At 40.5% G+C, this 18630-nt stretch overlaps 1 protein-coding gene across 1 annotated transcript in view; it reads left to right on the top strand.

Annotated features, from left to right (window-relative positions):
* Window positions 1–17897, top strand: part of LOC109911391 (ubiquitin-conjugating enzyme E2 L3) — a 59345-nt gene extending 41448 nt beyond the window's left edge. Inside the window, exons 3-4 of the mRNA XM_020510692.2 lie at window positions 3109–3295; window positions 15725–17897. Of these exons, the coding sequence (XP_020366281.1) occupies window positions 3109–3295; window positions 15725–15879 (342 nt within the window). The 3' untranslated portion in view covers window positions 15880–17897. The remainder of the gene's footprint in view (window positions 1–3108; window positions 3296–15724) is intronic.
* Window positions 17898–18630: the final 733 nt, after the last annotated feature.

Here is an 18630-nt window from a genome sequence, read left to right as displayed (position 1 = left end):
GAATGATGCTTGCTGAGACTGTATGCCTCCAACTGCTCACAAAGCTCGTATTCTTGTTCTTTTTGATAAAACATTCTGCATCTATCATTGGGTGAAATTGAACTTGTCTGGCTCATCGGTTCACCCTTTGCTGTGCTGCAATCTCAATTACTTCCTGAGTATGTGATGTTTAATTACATTGATTGTGGAGTTGCCTTAGTTTACTGGGTACAGAAAATAATTAGAAGTTGAAAGAACTGTGGATGCTGTAAATTGGGAACAAAAACAGATTGTTGGAAAAGCTCAGCAGATCTGGCAGTATCTGTGGAGAGAATTCAGTGTCAACATTTTTGGTTCAGTGACACTTCCTCAGAACTCAATGGGATGGAATTTGTCAAACATGTCCAAGAAAGTTTCCTAAATCAATATGTAGAGGGCCCTACTGAGGTGTAATACTGGACCTCCTCTTAGGAAACGAGGTCAGGCAAGTGACTGAAATGTCAGTCAGAGTGTCCTTTGGGTCCAGTGATCATAACTCTTACTTTTAACACAGTTATGGAGAAGGATAGGTCAGGTCCACAGATTAAGGTGCTAAACTGGAGCAGGGCCAATTTTAGGGCTATTAGATAGGATCTAGCAGTGTTTGATTGGGTGAGTCTGTTTGAAGGAAAAGGGACAAACCTGGCAAATGGGAGGCTTTTAAAAGTGTGATATCAACAGTCCAGGGACAATATGTCCCTGTTACAGTGAAGGGAAAAGGTGGCAGGTTAAGGGATTCCTAGCTGACAAGGGATATTGAGGCTCTGGTCACGAAAAATAAGAAGCCATACATTGGGTTTAAGCTATTATGCTCAAGTGAATCCCTAGATGACAATAAAAAGTGTAGGAGCACTCAAGAGGGTAATCAGAAGATCAAAAAGAGGGTATGAGATGGATCTGGCAGATAAGATTAAAGATAATTCCAAGAGGCTCTATAGCTATATTAAGAGTAAAAGGATGGCTAGGGAGAGAATAGGTTGCCTTAAAGATCAGCATGGCTGTTTGTGTGGAGCCACGGCAGGAGATGGGGGAGATTTTTACTGAATATTTCTCCCCGGTGTTTACTGAGGAGAGAATCATGGATACTGAGGATATAAGGGAAACAAGTGGGCATGTTTTGAACTGCATACATATTATTAGAGAGGAGGGGTTTTCAGCCTTAGATTGCATTAAGGTTGATAAATCCCCTGGGCATGTCCTTCGTCGGATATTGTGGGAGGCTAGGGAAGAAATTGCAGACGCCCATGCAGAGATTTTTGCTTCATCTTCAGCCACCGGTGAAGTTCTGGAGACTGAAGGGTGACCTAATGTTCCATTGTTTGTTTAAGAAAGGTAGCAAAGACAAGCTAGGAAACTACAGTCCAGTGAGCCTGACATCAGTGTTAAGTTATTGGAGAGGATACTGAAGGACAGGATCAACCAACATTTGGATAGTCAAGGTCTGATTAGGGATAGTCAACATGGATTTGTGCGTGGGAAGTCTTGTCTGACACATCTGAGTTTTATGAAGAGGTAACCAAGAGGATGGATGAGGGTGGGGCAGTGGATGTTGTCTGTATGGACTTTAGTAAGGCCTTTGACAAGGTCCCATACGATAGGCTAGTCTTGAAGGTTAGGTTGCATGGGATCCAGGGAGAGCTGGCTAACTTAGTTCAAAATTGGCTCGATGGTAGGAAGCAGAGGGTGCTGGTTGAAGGTTGTTCCTCAGACTGGAAGCCGGTGTCTAGTGTTCTGCCACAGGGGTTGGTGCTGGGACCTTTGTTATTTGTTATTTATATAAATGATCTGGATGTTAACGTACAAAGCATGATTAGTAAGTTTGCGAATGATACAAAATTAGGAGGTATCGTTGATAGCGAGGAAAATGATCAAAAATTAGAGGAATCTGGATCAAATGGGGAAGTGGCTGAGGATTGGCAAATGAAATTCAATATAAGTGTGAGGTGTTGCACTTTGGAAAGTCAAACCAATGTAGGACTTATACAGTAAATGGTAAGGTCCTGAGGAGTGTTGTGGAAGAGAGAGACCTAGGAGTACAAGTACATAGTTTGTTGAAAGCGGCATTGCATGTGTACAGGGTGGTGAAGAAGGCATTTAGCATGCTGGACTTCATCGGTTGAGGCATCGAGTGTAGGAGTTGGGATGTTGTGTTACAGTTGTGTAGGTCGTTGGTGAGGCTGTGCTTGGAGTATTATATACAGTTTTGGTCACCTTGTTATAGGAAAGACATAGTTAAGCTGGAAAGTGCGCAAAGAATTATGCAATGATATTGCCACGGCTAGTAGACCTGAGTTAGAGGGAGAGGTTGGCCAGGATAGGATTTTATTCCTTGGAACATAGGAGAATGAGGAGTGACTTTATTGAGGTGTATAAAATCATGAGAATAGGTAGGATGTATGCATATATTCTTTCCCAGGGATGGGGAATTGAAAACTAGAGGGCATAGGTTTAAGAAGGACCTGAGGGGCGACAACTTAATGCAGAGAGTGGTGCATATATGAAATGGGCTGCCAGAGAGTGTGGTTGAGGCAGGTACAATAGCAACATTTAAAAAGCGTTTGGATAAGTACATGGCTGGGAAGGGTTTAGAGGGATATGGACCAAATGTGGGCGATTGAACAAGCTGAGTGGGCACCATGGTCCAGTTTGAGCCAAAGGGCCTGTTTCCATGCTGTATTACTCTATGACTCTACGATGAATTAGTTTACATTATTCCCTCAAGTTTATTCTTTTCATTTGAAGAATACCTTATCCTCTATGTGGCATGAAGTCCACAACAAATAATTTAGGGAAAAATTTTTCTTCCAGAATCATCTGGTCCTTTGGAAAAGAGATTTTTAATCATACTGAGTAATATAAATTAAATGATTTGGCAACTGTTATTTCTCGAATGTTCATGTTTTAACTGTGAGTGTTGGAAATTGTTCTATCTTGGAATATGCTGACAATAAGAAGGCTATTGATATTTAAATGTACACTGTGTAATCTTTATTTGTGCATTATAGCCTAAATTAGATTATAATTTAGATCTCTTTATAAAAGTTTTTATGATTTTGCTAAACACATTAAAATACTTTTCTCCTGTTTTAGGATAACCCTCCATATGACAAAGGAGCTTTCAGGATTGAAATAAGCTTTCCATCAGAATATCCTTTCAAACCACCTAAAATTACTTTCAAGACAAAGATCTATCATCCCAACATTGATGAAAAAGGGCAAGTTTGTCTCCCAGTCATTAGTGCTGAAAACTGGAAACCAGCAACCAAAACTGACCAAGGTGAGTGTTCTAGTCTTTGCTCATAACATGATCCCTCCATACCAGGGATCATCCTATTGAACTTTATCTGAACAGACTCTGAGTCATACAGCACGGAAACCAACCCTTTGGTCCAACTCATCCATGTCGACCAGACATCCCAATCTGACCTAGTCCTGTTTGCCAGCATTTGGCCCATGTTCCTTTAAACCTTTGCTATTCATATATCCATCCAGGTGCCTTTTAAATGTTGTATTTGTATACCGCCACCACTTATTTTGGAAGCTCGTTCAATACAGGCACCACCCTCTATGTGAAAAAGTTATTTCTCAGGTGCTTTCCCTTCTCACCTTAAACCTACTCTCTCTAGTCTTTTACTGCCACACCCTTGGGAAAAGACCTTGGCTAATCACCCTATCCATGTCCCTCCTGATTTTATAAACCTCTATAAGGTCACCCCTCAGCCTCTGATGCTCCAGGCAAAACAGCACTTTCAAGTTTCACAACATCCTCCCTATAGCAGGGAGACCAGAATTGTACGCACTATTCCAATAGTAGCCTAACCAAAGCCCTGTACAGCTGCAACATGACCTCTCAACTCCTGTACTCAATGCCCTGACCAATAAAGGCAAGCATACCAAACGCCGCCTTCACTATCCTTTTTATCTGTGACTCCACTTTCGAGGTACTATGAACCTGCACTCCCAGGCCTCTTTGCTCAGCAGCACTCCCCAGGACCTTACTATTAAGTGTATAAGTCCTGCCCTGGTTTGCCTTACCAAAATGCATCACCTCACATTTATCTAATGTAAACTCTATCTGCCACTCTTCAGCCCATTGGCCAGTCTGAACAAGGTCCTTTTGTATTCTGAGATAATCTTCACTGTCCACTACACCTATTTTGGTGTTGTCTGCAAACTTACTAACCATACCGCCTTTATTTACATACAAATCATTTATATAAACTCCAGTGAAATGATGCCATTCCTTGAATTAGGGGACCAAAACCGCTTTTAGTACTGTAGATGCAGTCTCACCAGCACATTGTATAGTTGCAGTAACTCTTCCCTACGCCAATCCTTTGAAATAAAGGCCAGCATTCCATTAGCTGCCTTGATCACCTGCAGCACCTTGTGCCTGCATTCTGTGCTTCATGCACAAGTACCCCCAAGTGTCTTTGTATTGCAGCTTTCTGCTGTTTTTCTCCATTTAAATAATACTCATTCTTCTGTTCTCCCTTCCAACTTCACAATTGCACACGTAATCTGTCGATATCTCTCTCCGAACGGTTTGAATCCCTCTCAATTTACCTTTCTACCTAATTTTGTATCATTTGCAAATTTGGCCACAGTACATTGGCTTCCTTCCTCCAAGTCATTATATTGTAAACAGGTGTGGTCCCAGCAGTGATCCCTGTGGAACCCAGCTGGCTACAGGTTGACAATCAGAAAAGTAACTCCTTACCCCAATTGCTGTTTCCTGCCAGTTAACCAATTCTCCATCCATGCCGGTGTACTCCCTCCAACAGCACGGACTGTTATCTGAATCGGTGGCATTCGTGAAATTAACCCAGCACTTAACATGTTTTGTTCTAATTGGGATTGGCCTTCTGAAGAATTGCATCTGTTCATTGAAAGCAGAGTAAAGTAATATGTTGAAGTTATTTAGTATTTTTTATGAAACTGCGGCTTTGAAACTTGAACTTCTTTTTGAAAAGTAATAAATTCTACTCTTGCAACATGAAATTCCCTTTCAGTTTAAGTGAGATGGCAAAAAAAAGGGGAAGAGGAAGGGGGAATACTGTTTAAAATATCAGTAGGAGTTTTAGAAACCAGAAACCATTATTGAACATGTACTGAACGTTTAAACCCAAGAACATGCTGAATGTTGCTGAACTTGAATGCTTTGTCTGTATTCAAAACTTGAGTGCTGGTAAAAAGAAAAAGCCAGGCTTATGAGGACTTCTTGACCGTTAGTTTTCTTATAAAGGGGTACAGTTGTCACGTCTTGACAGAGCTCCATGGTTGCCATTGCTGCTTTAGAATTCGCAACCTTAAAATTTCAATTTGAGGCCTCATTTGGGGTTCTGATCTCCATTTTGGTAAATCCTGGTGTAAACACATCAACTAACTGGTCACTGCTGATGTTTGTGCTCCATTTAACCCTCCCACTGCTTTACTTTTCTAACCTAGTCGGAATATTTTTTTACATTTTATTCTTTTCTTTGTCATTGTCTAACTTTTTTCCTTAAAGGGGCTCTGCACTGTTTGCCTCAACTATGTCATTTGGTAGTAAACTCCATGTTCTCACTGCTACCTGGGCAATGAAGTTTCCCCTGAATCTTTTATTGGATTTATTACTGACTAACTTGCATTTATAGCCTCTAGTTTTGGATTTCTTCAAATTTAAACATCTTAAAGACCTTGATCAAGTCACCCCACAAACAACTTTTTGAAAGAGAGTTATAATTTTCAGTTTTGGTGTCCTGGTAAATCTTTTTGCACCTTTTCTGGTACTTTGCTTTTTTTTGTAATATAGAAGATAGAACTGTTCAGTGTTCTAATGATAAAAGTTTATTTATGGTTTTAATACAACTTTATAACAACCTCCCACTTTATAATTCTGTTCCTTTAGAAATAAAACCCAGTGCTTTTGCTTGTACATTTTTTATGACCATGTTAATTTGCATTGCTGCTTGTATAATTTTGTTAATACATGCATGTTAATTATTTGTTCCATGGGGGTTTATCAGTCCATCTGGCTGGGCAGTTGGTAATGCAGAGTGACTCTAACAGTGTGGGTTCATTTCCCACGCTGACTCATGTTACCATGAAAGTCCCACCTTCTTAACCTTGCTTCTTGCCTGAGACATGGTGACCATAAGATTAAACCACCACTAGTCGTGTCTCTCTAACGAGAGATCAGTCCTGTGGTCCAGTAAGCCGATGGTAACTTTCCCTATCTGTTCCATCCAGGTGCATTATTCGTGGAGTACGTGGTCTTCGTCCTTCCTCTAAAATGCACCACCTTGCACTTGCATGTATTGAAATTTAATTGTTACTTACTTGACCGTAATCTGAGAGCACTTGCTCCAGATGAATGTTAAAGGTTTCCATTTTTACCAGGTAGCTTGTATCAATTAGAATTAGGTTTTATTGTCGCATGTGCAGGGATGCATGAGCATAGTGGAAAGTGTACAAAGTCGCCATTTCCGGCACCACCTTAAGTACAAAGGTGCCAAGGTACAAAATCTTACATATAAACTAGAAAAATAAATAAAGTTAGTTTAAAAGTTTGGCATTACAGTTCTTCTGAAGCAAAGAAAAGAAAAAATAAAAGCGTACGGTTCAGACGAGTCTGCACTGACCACGCTGGGCTTCACCTCAAACACCTAGTTTGATGTTACTTCAGGAGGTGAATAATATTAACCATAGCAGATTCATTTAACATTTCAGTTGATTTTAATTTGTATATCAAACGTAGGAATAAGAAAATAGTATTATCGAAATGGGGTCAGGGAAAGTCCGGGAGGGCCAGATAAAAAAGACATTAGGATACAATAAAGTCTATATTATAGTAATGATAATAAGATAAAACTAAAAGCTGTATAACTGTGCATAACCTTCATATTGAGAATACCCACCATAATGTTGTGTGGCACCGTCACTGCAAATGGGGCAGACTTCGAACAGATCTAGCAACTCAAGACTGACATCCATGAGGGGCTGTGGGCCATCAACAGCAGTAGCGTCATATTCTAAAACAATCTGCAACCTCATGGCCTGGCATATCTGCCACTGAACCATTGCTAACAAGCCAGGTGATCAACCCTGGTTCAACCGGGCTAGAAAACAAGAGCACAGATGTACTACTTAGGCTGTATAAGGCTCTGGTCGGACCACATTTGGATTATTATGAGCAGTTTTGGGCCTTCTATCTAAGGAATGATGTGCTGGTGTTGGAGGGGGTCCAGAAGAGGTTTACAGGAATGATCCTGAGGATGAAGGTCATCTTAAGGTGTTTAGAAGGATGACGGAGGATCTGATTGAAACTTAGAGAATACTGAAAGGCCTGGATAGAGTGGATGTGGAGATGATGTCTCCACTAATAGGAGAGACTAGCACCTGGAGGTTGGGGGGCACAACCCGAGGGTGAAGGGGTAATCCTTTAGAACTGAGATGAGGAATTTCTTCAGCCATAGGTTGGTGACTGTGTGGAACTCATTGCCACAGAGGTCTGTGGAGGCCAAGTCATTGGCTGTATTTAAGACAGATACTTAGGTTCTTGATTAGTAAGGGGATCAACGGATATAGGGAGAAGGTAGGAGAATGGGTTGAGAAAAGTATCAGCCACGATCGAATGTTGGGGCAGACTCAAAGGGCTGAGGCCTAACTCTGCTGCTATATCTTCTGGTCTTCTGGTCAATGGACAGTGAAGGAGGGCATGGCAGGAGCAGCATCAGGTGTACCTAAAAATGTGTCAACATGCTGAAGCTACCAAACAGGGCTGCTTGAGTGCCAAGCAACATAAGTGACAGAGCTCAGTGATCCCACAACTAACGGATCAGATTCAAGCACCGCAGTCCTGCCACATCTAACAGTGAATGGTGGTGGATAAGTAATCAACTCACTGGAGGAAGAGGATGCACAAATATCTCCATCCTTGATGATGGAGGACCCCAGCAGGTCAGAGCAAAAGATAAGGCTGAAGCATTCGCAGCAATCTTCAGCCGCAAGTGCCAAGTGGGTGATCTATCTCTCCTTACTCCAGTGGTGCCTAGCAACACAGATGCCAGTCTTCAGCCAATTTGATTCACTCCGTGATATCAAGAAATGATTGGAGGCACTGGATACTGCAAAGGCTATGCACCCTGACAACATTTCGACAACAGTTAGGAAGACTTGTTGTCCAAAATTTTGCTGCTATCCTAGCCAAGCTGTTCTGGTACACTTACAACACTGGCGTCTACCTGTCAAAGTAGAAGATTGGCCAGATATGCCCTGTCCACAAAAAGCTCGACAAATCCAACCCGCCCAATCGGTCGACTCGCACTCATCAGTGTTGGAAGATATCCTCAACAGGGCTATCAATCAGCACCTGCTCAGTGATGCCCAGTTTGGGTTTTGCCAGGGCCACTCGGCTCCTGACCTCATTACAATGTTGGTTCAAACATGGACAAAAAGCTGAATTCCAGCGGTGAGGTGAGAGTGACTGTCCTTGCTATCAAGGCTGCATTTGACTGAGTTTGACATCAAGAAACCCTAACAAAACTGGAATCAATGGGTACTGGGGACAAACTCTGTCAGTTGGAGTCATAGCTGATGCATAGAAAGATTGTTGGTGGTCAGTCAGTTCAGCGCCAGGACATTTCTGCAGGAGTTCCTTACGGTAGTGTTCTAGGCCCAACTCTATTCAGCTGCTTCATGACTTCCTCCCTATCATAAGGCCAGAAGTGGGGACGTTTGCCAATAATTGCAAAATGTTGAGACATCATTCGGATCTCTTCAGCTACTGAGGCAGTCTGTGTTCAAATGCAGAAAAATCTAGTAAATATCCAGGCTTGGGTAGAAAAGTGGAAAGTAATATTTACACGACAAACATACCAGGCAATGACCATCTCCAATAAAAGACAATCTAATCACTGTTGCTTGACATTCACTGGCATTGGTATTACCATCACAGAGTTGTTTGTTTTTTGTTTTTAAAGTCTCCCATTTTCAACATCCTTGGAGTTACCGTTGCCCAGAAACACAGCTAGACTCATCATGTAAACACAGTGGCTCTAAGTGCAGGTCAGGGGCTCAGAATACACTAGGAGTAACTTCCCTCCTAACTCCCCAGAGCATGTCCACCATCTGCAAGGCACAAGTCAGGAACAGGATGAATACTCCCCACTTGCCTGGATGAGTGCAGCTCCAACAACTCTCAAAAAGCTTGACCCCACCACCATCCAGGACAAAGGAGGTGGCTTGATTGGCACCACATCCCCATGTGCTTGCTTATTTTACCACTGATGGTCAGTAACAGCAGTGTGTACTATCTACAAGATTTACTGCACAAATTCACCAAAAATCCATTGACAGCACCTTTTCAAAACCACAACAGTTGCTACTTAGAAGGACAAGGGCAGCAGATATATGGGAACGCTTTCACTTGTAAGTTCCCCTCCAAGCCCACTCACCATTCTGACTTGAAAGTATATCACTGTTCCTTCACTGTCACTGGGTCAAAATCCTGGAATTCGCTCCTGAACATTGTGGGTCAACCTTCAGCACATGGACTATAGCGGTTCAAGAAGGCAGCTCACCACCAACTTCTCAAGGGTGACTAGGCACGGGCAACAAATGTTAGCCAGTCAGTGACACCCATGTCCCACGAATGGGGAGATATTTGAAAAAAAAAGCCTAGATGAAGTTCATCGCTGTTTTTGAGATCATTTCTTAAAAGCAGCATGTCCTGGAACCAACCAGAGATTGGGATATATTAAACTTGATAGTGTAAAGTGACTGAATTAATGACCTCTGAGTTAAGATACCCAAAGTAACAGTAACCACCAGCTTCTTGAATTTTATATCCAGTTTGAAATGGAGATTACTGGGGTGAAGACTGTTATTTCAAATCTAAATGTGGGCAACTATCTAGACTTAAAGCTGAGTTAACTGAAGTGAACGTGCATGCTAAGCTAGGAGATAGGTCTATAGGGAGACAGTGGCAACATTTAAGGGGATATTTCGGAATAAAAGCATATTGCAACTTATACGGAAGGTAACGAAATGGTTGATGAAATGAACCAATACTCTGCTCCTGTCTTCATTATAGAGGATACAAAATCATTCCAGTAATAGCTGTAAATCAGGAGATGGAAGAGAGAGAGAGGAATGTAGCAAAGTTACAGTCAAATGTTACTAATCAAACTGATGAAAGCTCCAGGCTGACAAGTCTCCGGGTCCATATGGATTTCATCCTCGAATCTTGAGGTTGCTAATGAGGTAGTAGATATATTTGTGTTTTATTTTCAACATTCCTTTCATTCAGGAAAGCTTCCATTAGATTTAAAAGTAGCAAATATAATCCCTCTATTCAGGAAGGGAGGGAAACAAACAAAAACAGTAAACTAAAGGCCAGTTAGCTTGATGTCTGTCATGGGAAAGGAGTGAGAGTCGACTATTCAAGAGACTATATTTGTGCACTTAAAAAACCTCAAGGTAATTGGGAGGAATCGGCACCGTTTTAAAAAGGGAAATCTTGTTTAACCAATTCATCTCTGATTGAGATGCACAAAATTGAGAGGCACGGCCAGAGTTGATAGAAAGCAGCCCTTCCCCTTAGTGGAAGGCCACAACAAGAAGCACACTTTTAAAGTGAAAGACAGGAGGTTGAGAGGGGATTGGAAGGGAGAGTGTTCCATCCAGAGCGTGGTGGAATGTGCTGTCTGGGTGTGTAGTTGAGGTGGTTAACCTTAATCTTTAAATAATGCTTGGTTGAGCACCTGTATCATGTTTAAAACTATGGGACTGCTGTAGGTAGTAGTGTACTTTTGGTGTTCAGACACCATTGGTCGAAGTGCCTGTTATATACTGTGATTCTGTTGTCCATTTAATGAGATACCAATTCAAAGGTTATGGTGGAAAATAAAAGGTAGGTGGGAGCGTTTTAGTATGATAAAAGTTGGTTGGTTGGCAGACATATACATGTTTAAACCAGCCTTTAATTGGCAGGATGTGAAAAGTGGGGTCCAGCAAGAGTCTATGCTGGATCTGACCTTACAATTTACTTTAATAACTTGGTCGAGGGGAGCAAAGGCTTGGTAGTTAAATTTCTCGATGACACTAAGCAAGGTCCTCCACATCGTGCCTAAGAAAGGAAGGGAAGTATTCTTTGAAGCAGAAAGTTACATGGACAGTGCAGATGGGTTGACTGAGTGGGCAAAAGCCTGGCTAATGGAGTGTAGTGTCAGAATTGTTCACCTTAGCAGAAGGAACGGAAAAAAGCAAAGTAATTATTTAACAGAGAATGACTGCAGAATTCTGAGGTGCAGCGGGATTTAGGTATTCTCGTGCACGATTCTAAAAAGTTACTGTGCAGGTACAGCACGTAATCAAGAAGGCTAGTAGGGTGCAACTTTCATTACAGTTGTAACTGTATCTGCATCTTCCACTTTCTCTGGCATTTCATTCCACACACACCATACTGTGTAAACAAAAAAAAAGTTGCACAAAGTGTCCTTTTTTAAAATCTTTCTCCTCTCCATAAAAATATGTCCCCTAGTTTTGAAATCCACCCCCCACCCTAGCAGAAAGACCCTTGCCATTCACCTTATCTATACCCTTCATGATTTTATAAACCTCAATAAGGTCACCCCTCAACCTCCTCCACTCCAGTGAAAAAAGTCCCAGTCTTTCGGGTCTTTTTTTTTTATCTCAAACCCTCCATTCCCAGCAACATTCCTAGTCCATCTTTTCTGAACCCCCTCCAGTTTAATAATATCCTTCCTATAACAGGTGACCAGAACGGCACTCCAGAAGAGGCTTCACCAATGTCCTATACAACCTAAACATAATATCCCAACTCCTGGACTCAAAGGTCTGAACAATGAAGGCAAGCATGCTAAATGTCTTCTTAACCACCCTGTGTGCCTGTGATGCAAATTTCAAAGAATTATGTACCAGAACCCATGGGGCTGTCTGTTTGACAACACTACCCAGGGCCCTACCGGTAATTGTATAATCCTGTCCTTGTTTGTGTTACTAAAATGCAATACCTCACATGTATCCAAAATAAATCCATCTGCTACTCCTCAGCCTATTGACCCTGTGCATCAAGATCTCTTTGTAATCTTAGATAATTTTCTTCAATGTCCATTATACCACCAATTTTGGTGTCATCTGCAAACTTCCTAACCATGCTGCCTATAGTCGCATCCAAATCATTTTTGTATAAATGACAAATACAAATGGACCCAGTACCAATCCCTGTGGAACGCCACTGGTCACAGGCCTCCAGTCTGAAAAATGACACTCAACTAACACCCTTTGTCTCCTACCATAAAGCCAATTTTGAATCCAATTGGCAAGCTCACCTGAATCCCATGTGATCTAACTTTACTAAGTCTACCATGTGGAACTTTGTCAAAGGATTTACTAACAACCAAGTAAACATTAGCATTACTACTCCGCCGTTATGAATCTTTTTGATTACTTCATTAAAAGACTCAGTCAAGTTTTTGTGAAGAAAACTGTCTCACAAAACCATGTTGACTATCCCTAATCAATCCTTGCCTCTCCAAACGCACGTAAATCCTATCTTTCAGAATCCTCTTCGACAACTTAACCACCACTGATGTCACATCACATCCTATGAAAATTTCTTAGTTGAGCTTGGCATAAAATAAGTTATTGTTAGAGCGAATTGATTCCCTTTGAGAACCAATAAAGTAGAATAGTTTCAGAATAAGCATTGACAAAAGTTTTGTTTTCAACTCTCTTCAATTCCGTGAACCTAATGTTATGATCAATGGTCGATTAAATGTCCCATTTTCAAGTTGCTTATCTGTTCCAAATCATTTTTCAGTGTCAACTTCTGACAGTGAAATTTGCAACAAAGCATGGGAAATTGTTCAAGGTAGATGTCTTGTTTTGGGTTGACAGAGGGATTAGCTGTTTAACACAATGTGGAGCTGGAGGAACACAGGCCAGGCAGTATCAGAGGAGCAGGAAAGTTGACGTTTTGGGTCGGGACCCTTCATAAATTTCCTGCTCCTCTGCTGCCTGGCCTGCTGTGTTCCTCCAGCATTCCTGCTATCTCCGATTAGCTATTTAATATGTTGCTATTGCACAGATCCTATTTAGAGTATCATGTGACTTTGCTGTCTAGGCATCATCTGAATATTACTGACCTGGAGAGGAATAGAAACAAGCAACCATGATGATTTTAGAATCTGGAATCTTAAGTTAGAAGTTGGTAATGTTGTTCTTCAAAAAGAGAGCTTGGGGTGAACCCATTGGAGTGGGGGGGTGGATTCTCAGATTGTTTAAGAGGGTTGACACTTCCTTAGCTAGGCAAGTTTTATGCATTGTAGTCAAGTTGAAATACCAGGGAACAAATTGGAAATCCTTGTCAAGAATAAGGGAAAAGAACTTTTGTACCCTATTTTACATGGTGTTGAACTTACCATTGTAAATTTAAAAGTATCCCTACTGCCACCTCCTGTAGCATTGTCTAAATTAGCTTCTTGCCTAGTCCGTCTGATGAAACGGCCTTCCATGTCTTTTCTATCTACCAGATTTCACTATTACAAAGTTTCTCTGGCCATTCGCCACTCTTGATGATCATCGGCTCATCTGAAACTCTGGCCCACGTCCAATTCTGCATTAGCTGCAGCCTAACCGCCCCCCTATATATGTTACTATCTTATCCCCTAACATTTCAAATTAAAACAAAGAACGAAACAGCACAGGAACAGGCCCTTCAAGCCTGCGCCGACACATTTTGCTCTTCCATGCTAAAACTGACTTCACTTACAGGATCTGTGTTCCTCTATTCCTTCCTGTAGATGTTTTTGACTGGGTTCGTCTTGAATGTTGTTATTGTCTGTTTCCACCGTCACCTCTATTAATGTGTTCCAGGCAGTCACCACTCTTTGTGAAAAATGTGCCTTGCATATCTCTTATAAACATCCCTCCCCCCACCCACCCACCCTCCTTGAACCTGTGTCCCCTGGTAATTGACCCCTCCACCCTGGGAAAAAGGCTCATACTTTCCACTCTATTCATGCCACTCACAATCTTTTAAACTTCTATTAGGTCGCCCCGCAATCTCCTGCGCTCCAGTGAAAACAAACCCAGTCTATACAACCTTTCTTCATAACCTAAATCTCCTCTACCAGGCAACATTCTGGTAAACCTTTTCTGTACCCTCTCCAAAGCATTCACATCCTTCTGATAGTGGTGTGTCCAGAACTGTACGCAATATTCCAAGTGTGGCCTAATTGAATTTCTATAAAGCTGCAGCATAACTTGTCTATCCTTACACTCAATGCCCCTTCCAATGAAGGCAAGCATGCCATAAGCCTTTTGTACTACTTTACCTACCTGCGCTGCCTCCTTCAGCGATCTGTGGACCTGCACATCCAGATCCCTCTGCATATCAATACTCTGAAGAGTTCTGTCATTCACTGTATAATTTCCAACTGTACTTGACCTTCCAAAATGCATCACCACACATTTGTGTAGATTGAACTCCATCTGCTATTTTTCTGCCCATGCCTCCACCTGACCTATATCCTGCTGTATCCTCTGACAATTCTTCTCACTATTGTCAGCTCTGCCAATCTTTGTATCGTCAGCAAACATGCTAATTAGATCAGCCATGTTTTCCTCCAAATCATTTATGTAAATTGAAGATGTCCACTCTCTGGTTTGCATTTTTCACTTGCTTCCTTCTCTTTGTAATCTGCTACAGCCTTCCACTGTCTAGGACCTGTGCCATGATAGACGCTCTGAATGCCTCCACTGCCCTGTTAGGAACCAGCATTATCCCTTGTAACTTCTGAGTATTACTTTTCTTTGCCAGATAACTGTTAAGTCAATTATCAATAGCTTGCATTAATTTAATTTCATAACTCATTTGATGACACTTCACTGGAACATTATCAAAAAAAAATTGGACACCATGATGCGCAAGAGATATTAAAATATATGAAACTTTTGTAAAGCAAGAAAAAGAGCTTGATAAGCTTGAGCAGGGAATTGCAGACCCTTGGGTCTAGGGAGTTGAAGTAATGGCCACCAGAGGTGGATTGAATAAAAATGGGAATGCGCCAAAGGTCAGGATTGAAGGAATGCAGAGCTTTCAGAGAATCTTGGGACAAGAGAAGTTGACGGATTGGAGGTATTGAGATAATGGGTAATTTGAAAACTAGCATGAGATGGCTAAAGTCCATGTTGTTGAAGAGGAGGACAAGATTTAGGTCAGATTCTGTCTCAACATGCTTTATTTAGTTCTTGGGCAAGCATATTTATAATTATAGCTTTAAGCACAGACTTTGAGGCTGATCTTTGCCAATGTTGGTTTCTAAAAGTTTGGAAGATCGATCTGAGTTTGCAGCACTTAAAAGTCACTGAAGTAGCAGCCTATAGGGAGAATCTGGAATAGTGTTGTGTTTTAAAAAAAAAAAGCAAAACTGGGAGGCAGACTTTTTAATCATTTAACGTTTTCATTCCATGAAAGAATAGAAAACTTAATGGGCATGACCAACATTTATTGATGATCCCAAACTGCCAACGTGACTGGTGGTAGCGAGCTGGTGCCTTGAATCACTAGTCATGACTAGAGCCTGGATGTTATTTTGAGATATGCCTACAAGTTGAAGCACATGTTGTAATTTTCAAATCCACAATGTTTATTAGTTTTTAAACGCTAAACTTCAATTTTATTTTGTTTTGTTTTCAGTTATCCAGTCACTCATTGCACTTGTGAATGACCCACAGCCTGAGCATCCCCTAAGAGCTGACCTAGCTGAAGAATACTCTAAGGACCGTAAAAAATTCTTTAAGAATGCTGAAGAGTTTACAAAGAAATATGGAGAAAAGCGGCCAGTGGACTAAGACTTGTCATGCTGCCTTTCTGATTTCAGATTCTGGGCAGTACATTTGAAACACACCATCCAGCAGGACTCTGATGAACACATACAAGTGTCACCTTTGGTGTTTACTTGTGGCTGTTACTAACTTTCTACAGTTTTCATATAATCAGAAGTGGTTTAGATAATGACTGTTCAGATGGGATTAAAACTTTAAATAAGACAGTCTAGTTCTGCTTTCTAGTTTAAAAACACAAAATCACTGCTTTAATAAACAACTTTTCTCTCTCAATTCCATGAGTTCTTTTAACAGATGGTATTCTACCCTTGAGCTCAACAAGTAGGTTGCATTTTTTTGTCTTCAGCCTCCCCTTTTTTTTTCTCATTTTGATAATGTTATTTTCCAAACTGATGTCTTAGTGAAAAACAGCAAAATCTTGAAGGAGATTGATGAATATTGAAGCAATTTGTTTACTTTCTCTTAATGTTGCACTGTTTTGTGGGAAACCTGGTTGCAAATAGACCTGGCCTACAATGTGCTAAGAACATTGGAAAGGGAAAGATGCTCCGTTGCTGGAGAGAAAAAAGCAGCTTGTTCCCATGTAATTTAGCTTGTGTTACTATACATTGATGTTGACAAAATAGGAAGCCCATGGATTTGCATGTGATTAAATGTTGCAAACGGGATTAATTTTCTAAAGTTTTTTTTCTAGTGTTCTTTCTCCTTATTTACCTCTGAAATGATTTGTCGAGGATACATGCTGATTACATTCTGTCAGGCTGTATGACCCAAATGCTCACCTTATCTACATCACTTTTCACACACTTTGAAATTCACACTCATGTAAATCGTAAGTTAAACGCAATGCAAGGAGATTCAAAATGGCAATTGACTGCCACATTTTAAGTGCAACATGTTTGTCTGGAGCTGTTTATGGGTTAGGTGGTCTGTTTTAATCGTAAAGGAATTCAAAATTAGCAATAGGAATTTAAGATTAATGAAGTGATTGCATGAACAGATCGATACACCTGCATTTGCCTCCTGGCTACTGTTGAGAACTTTGCATTGCGAATGGCATTTGTTCTTTCTTCACTTATGATTTACTTTACTAATTTAATTTAATGTGATTCAGAAACTCTCTGCACTCCTGTGGAATCGATCCTGTGCATTCTGCTTCACTAGTTTAGATGTAGTGGTTACTTTGCAATAGCATTCGTAGAAATGGTTGGATTTTCTTAATCTTGCATCCAGCTTGGCTAATTTATGGAAGATGCTGAGCCACACCAACATGCTGCTTTTATGCAAATTTACATTGGTTAATCCAGCCTCTGAAGAGTGTTCACATTTTGCTCATTCCTTGGAGAGCTGAAAAGAAGTAACTGACGTCAGAGCTTTGTAACACGAGTAAAGATCTGGGATGTTTAATTTCAAGACACTGTCACACTCAAATGTAGTCAATCACTTTTAAATTAGGAATTGGAATTAGTTGAAGATGTCTGCTAGACAAATCTTTGACAATAAATTGACTGCTGGCAAAACTACTGCTGGTGTAATGTCTAATTAGAGCAATGTTGTCCAAAGAAAGTCATGTGCTGATTATCCTGATTTTTTTTTTTTTTTTTTCTTATCCATATTTCCATGTTTTAATATAGAAGAGAAATTAGAATGAAATTTGAGCATTAAAATAAGGGTATATGGAAGAATATTTACACTGCTGAAATGTGAGTTGGTTGAGGTTGGTCAAAATACATATTCTGGGCTATGTTTTTAAGTGGATTATTAGCTCTGAAATTGTATCCTATTTTGACTCGTGTACATTTTACCGCTGTTTAATCTACAGTATGATCTGTAAAACGGGAACAACTACCCTTTAAACCTAAGTACCCAATATCATTTTTTTAAGCAGTCGACATTAAATTTAGTCTGAATAAAGCTTAATTGTCTCAATTGGGTTTGTAAAGAAAATTGTGAATGATGCTGGACTTGACAAACTTCCAAGCACTTTGGGATTCAAATAAAACTTCATGCAGTGTATTACTGGACATCTGAGCACTTTCTCTCTTTTCTCATCTTTTCCCTTCCCTGACCCCACAGCTTTATTCAACCCTATATATTAGATCTATCATCCTACAATGAAACAATGCCATCAAAGTAATCTTGTTTAGATCTTGTTTGAGCTGACCAGGTTCAACGTAAAACAAGCAAGGTGATGTGCTTAGGATTGTCTGAAGGAAAAGGTTCGTGCAGAAACTTCACTACATGTGAAGTAGACAACTGACAAAAGAGCAAATTAACAATTTTTATTAGCTTTGGAGCATATTAAAATGTTTTTGAAATCATGGGAAGTAGTTTGGAATTGAACTTTTTCTGTTCTTATGTAGATGAAATGAAAAAGTCGTGACCCATCTATTAAATTGACAAAATGCATAAACTTTGGATGTTTTCTTTTTAGATTTATAACGAACAACTATTTAGGAAAACAAGATTTATGCTAACTGCAAACGTGACTGGGATGACTTTGAATGGCAACAGTCTCACTTTGGACTGCACTCAAGCTTTGTGTCAGTACATTGCTCAGCATCCATGACCTCATTCTACAAGACAGTGGAGGAACAAATAGTGGTATTACTGTGCAGTATTAGAGCTGCTTTAGAAAGATTGAGGTAACATCATTCAAACTTCTGGACAATTCTCACATCTGGCTGATTTCACTTTTAATGAACTTTCCCTACCGTATCTTTCTCTTAAAGTTTTGAACTGTTGGGAACATACTGT

The sequence above is a fragment of the Rhincodon typus genome, chromosome 24, assembly GCF_021869965.1.
Source record: "Rhincodon typus isolate 14 chromosome 24, sRhiTyp1.1, whole genome shotgun sequence".
Taxonomy (NCBI): domain Eukaryota; kingdom Metazoa; phylum Chordata; class Chondrichthyes; order Orectolobiformes; family Rhincodontidae; genus Rhincodon; species Rhincodon typus.
Note: the sequence above shows the minus strand (reverse complement) of the source record. Positions and strands in the feature narration are given on the sequence as shown.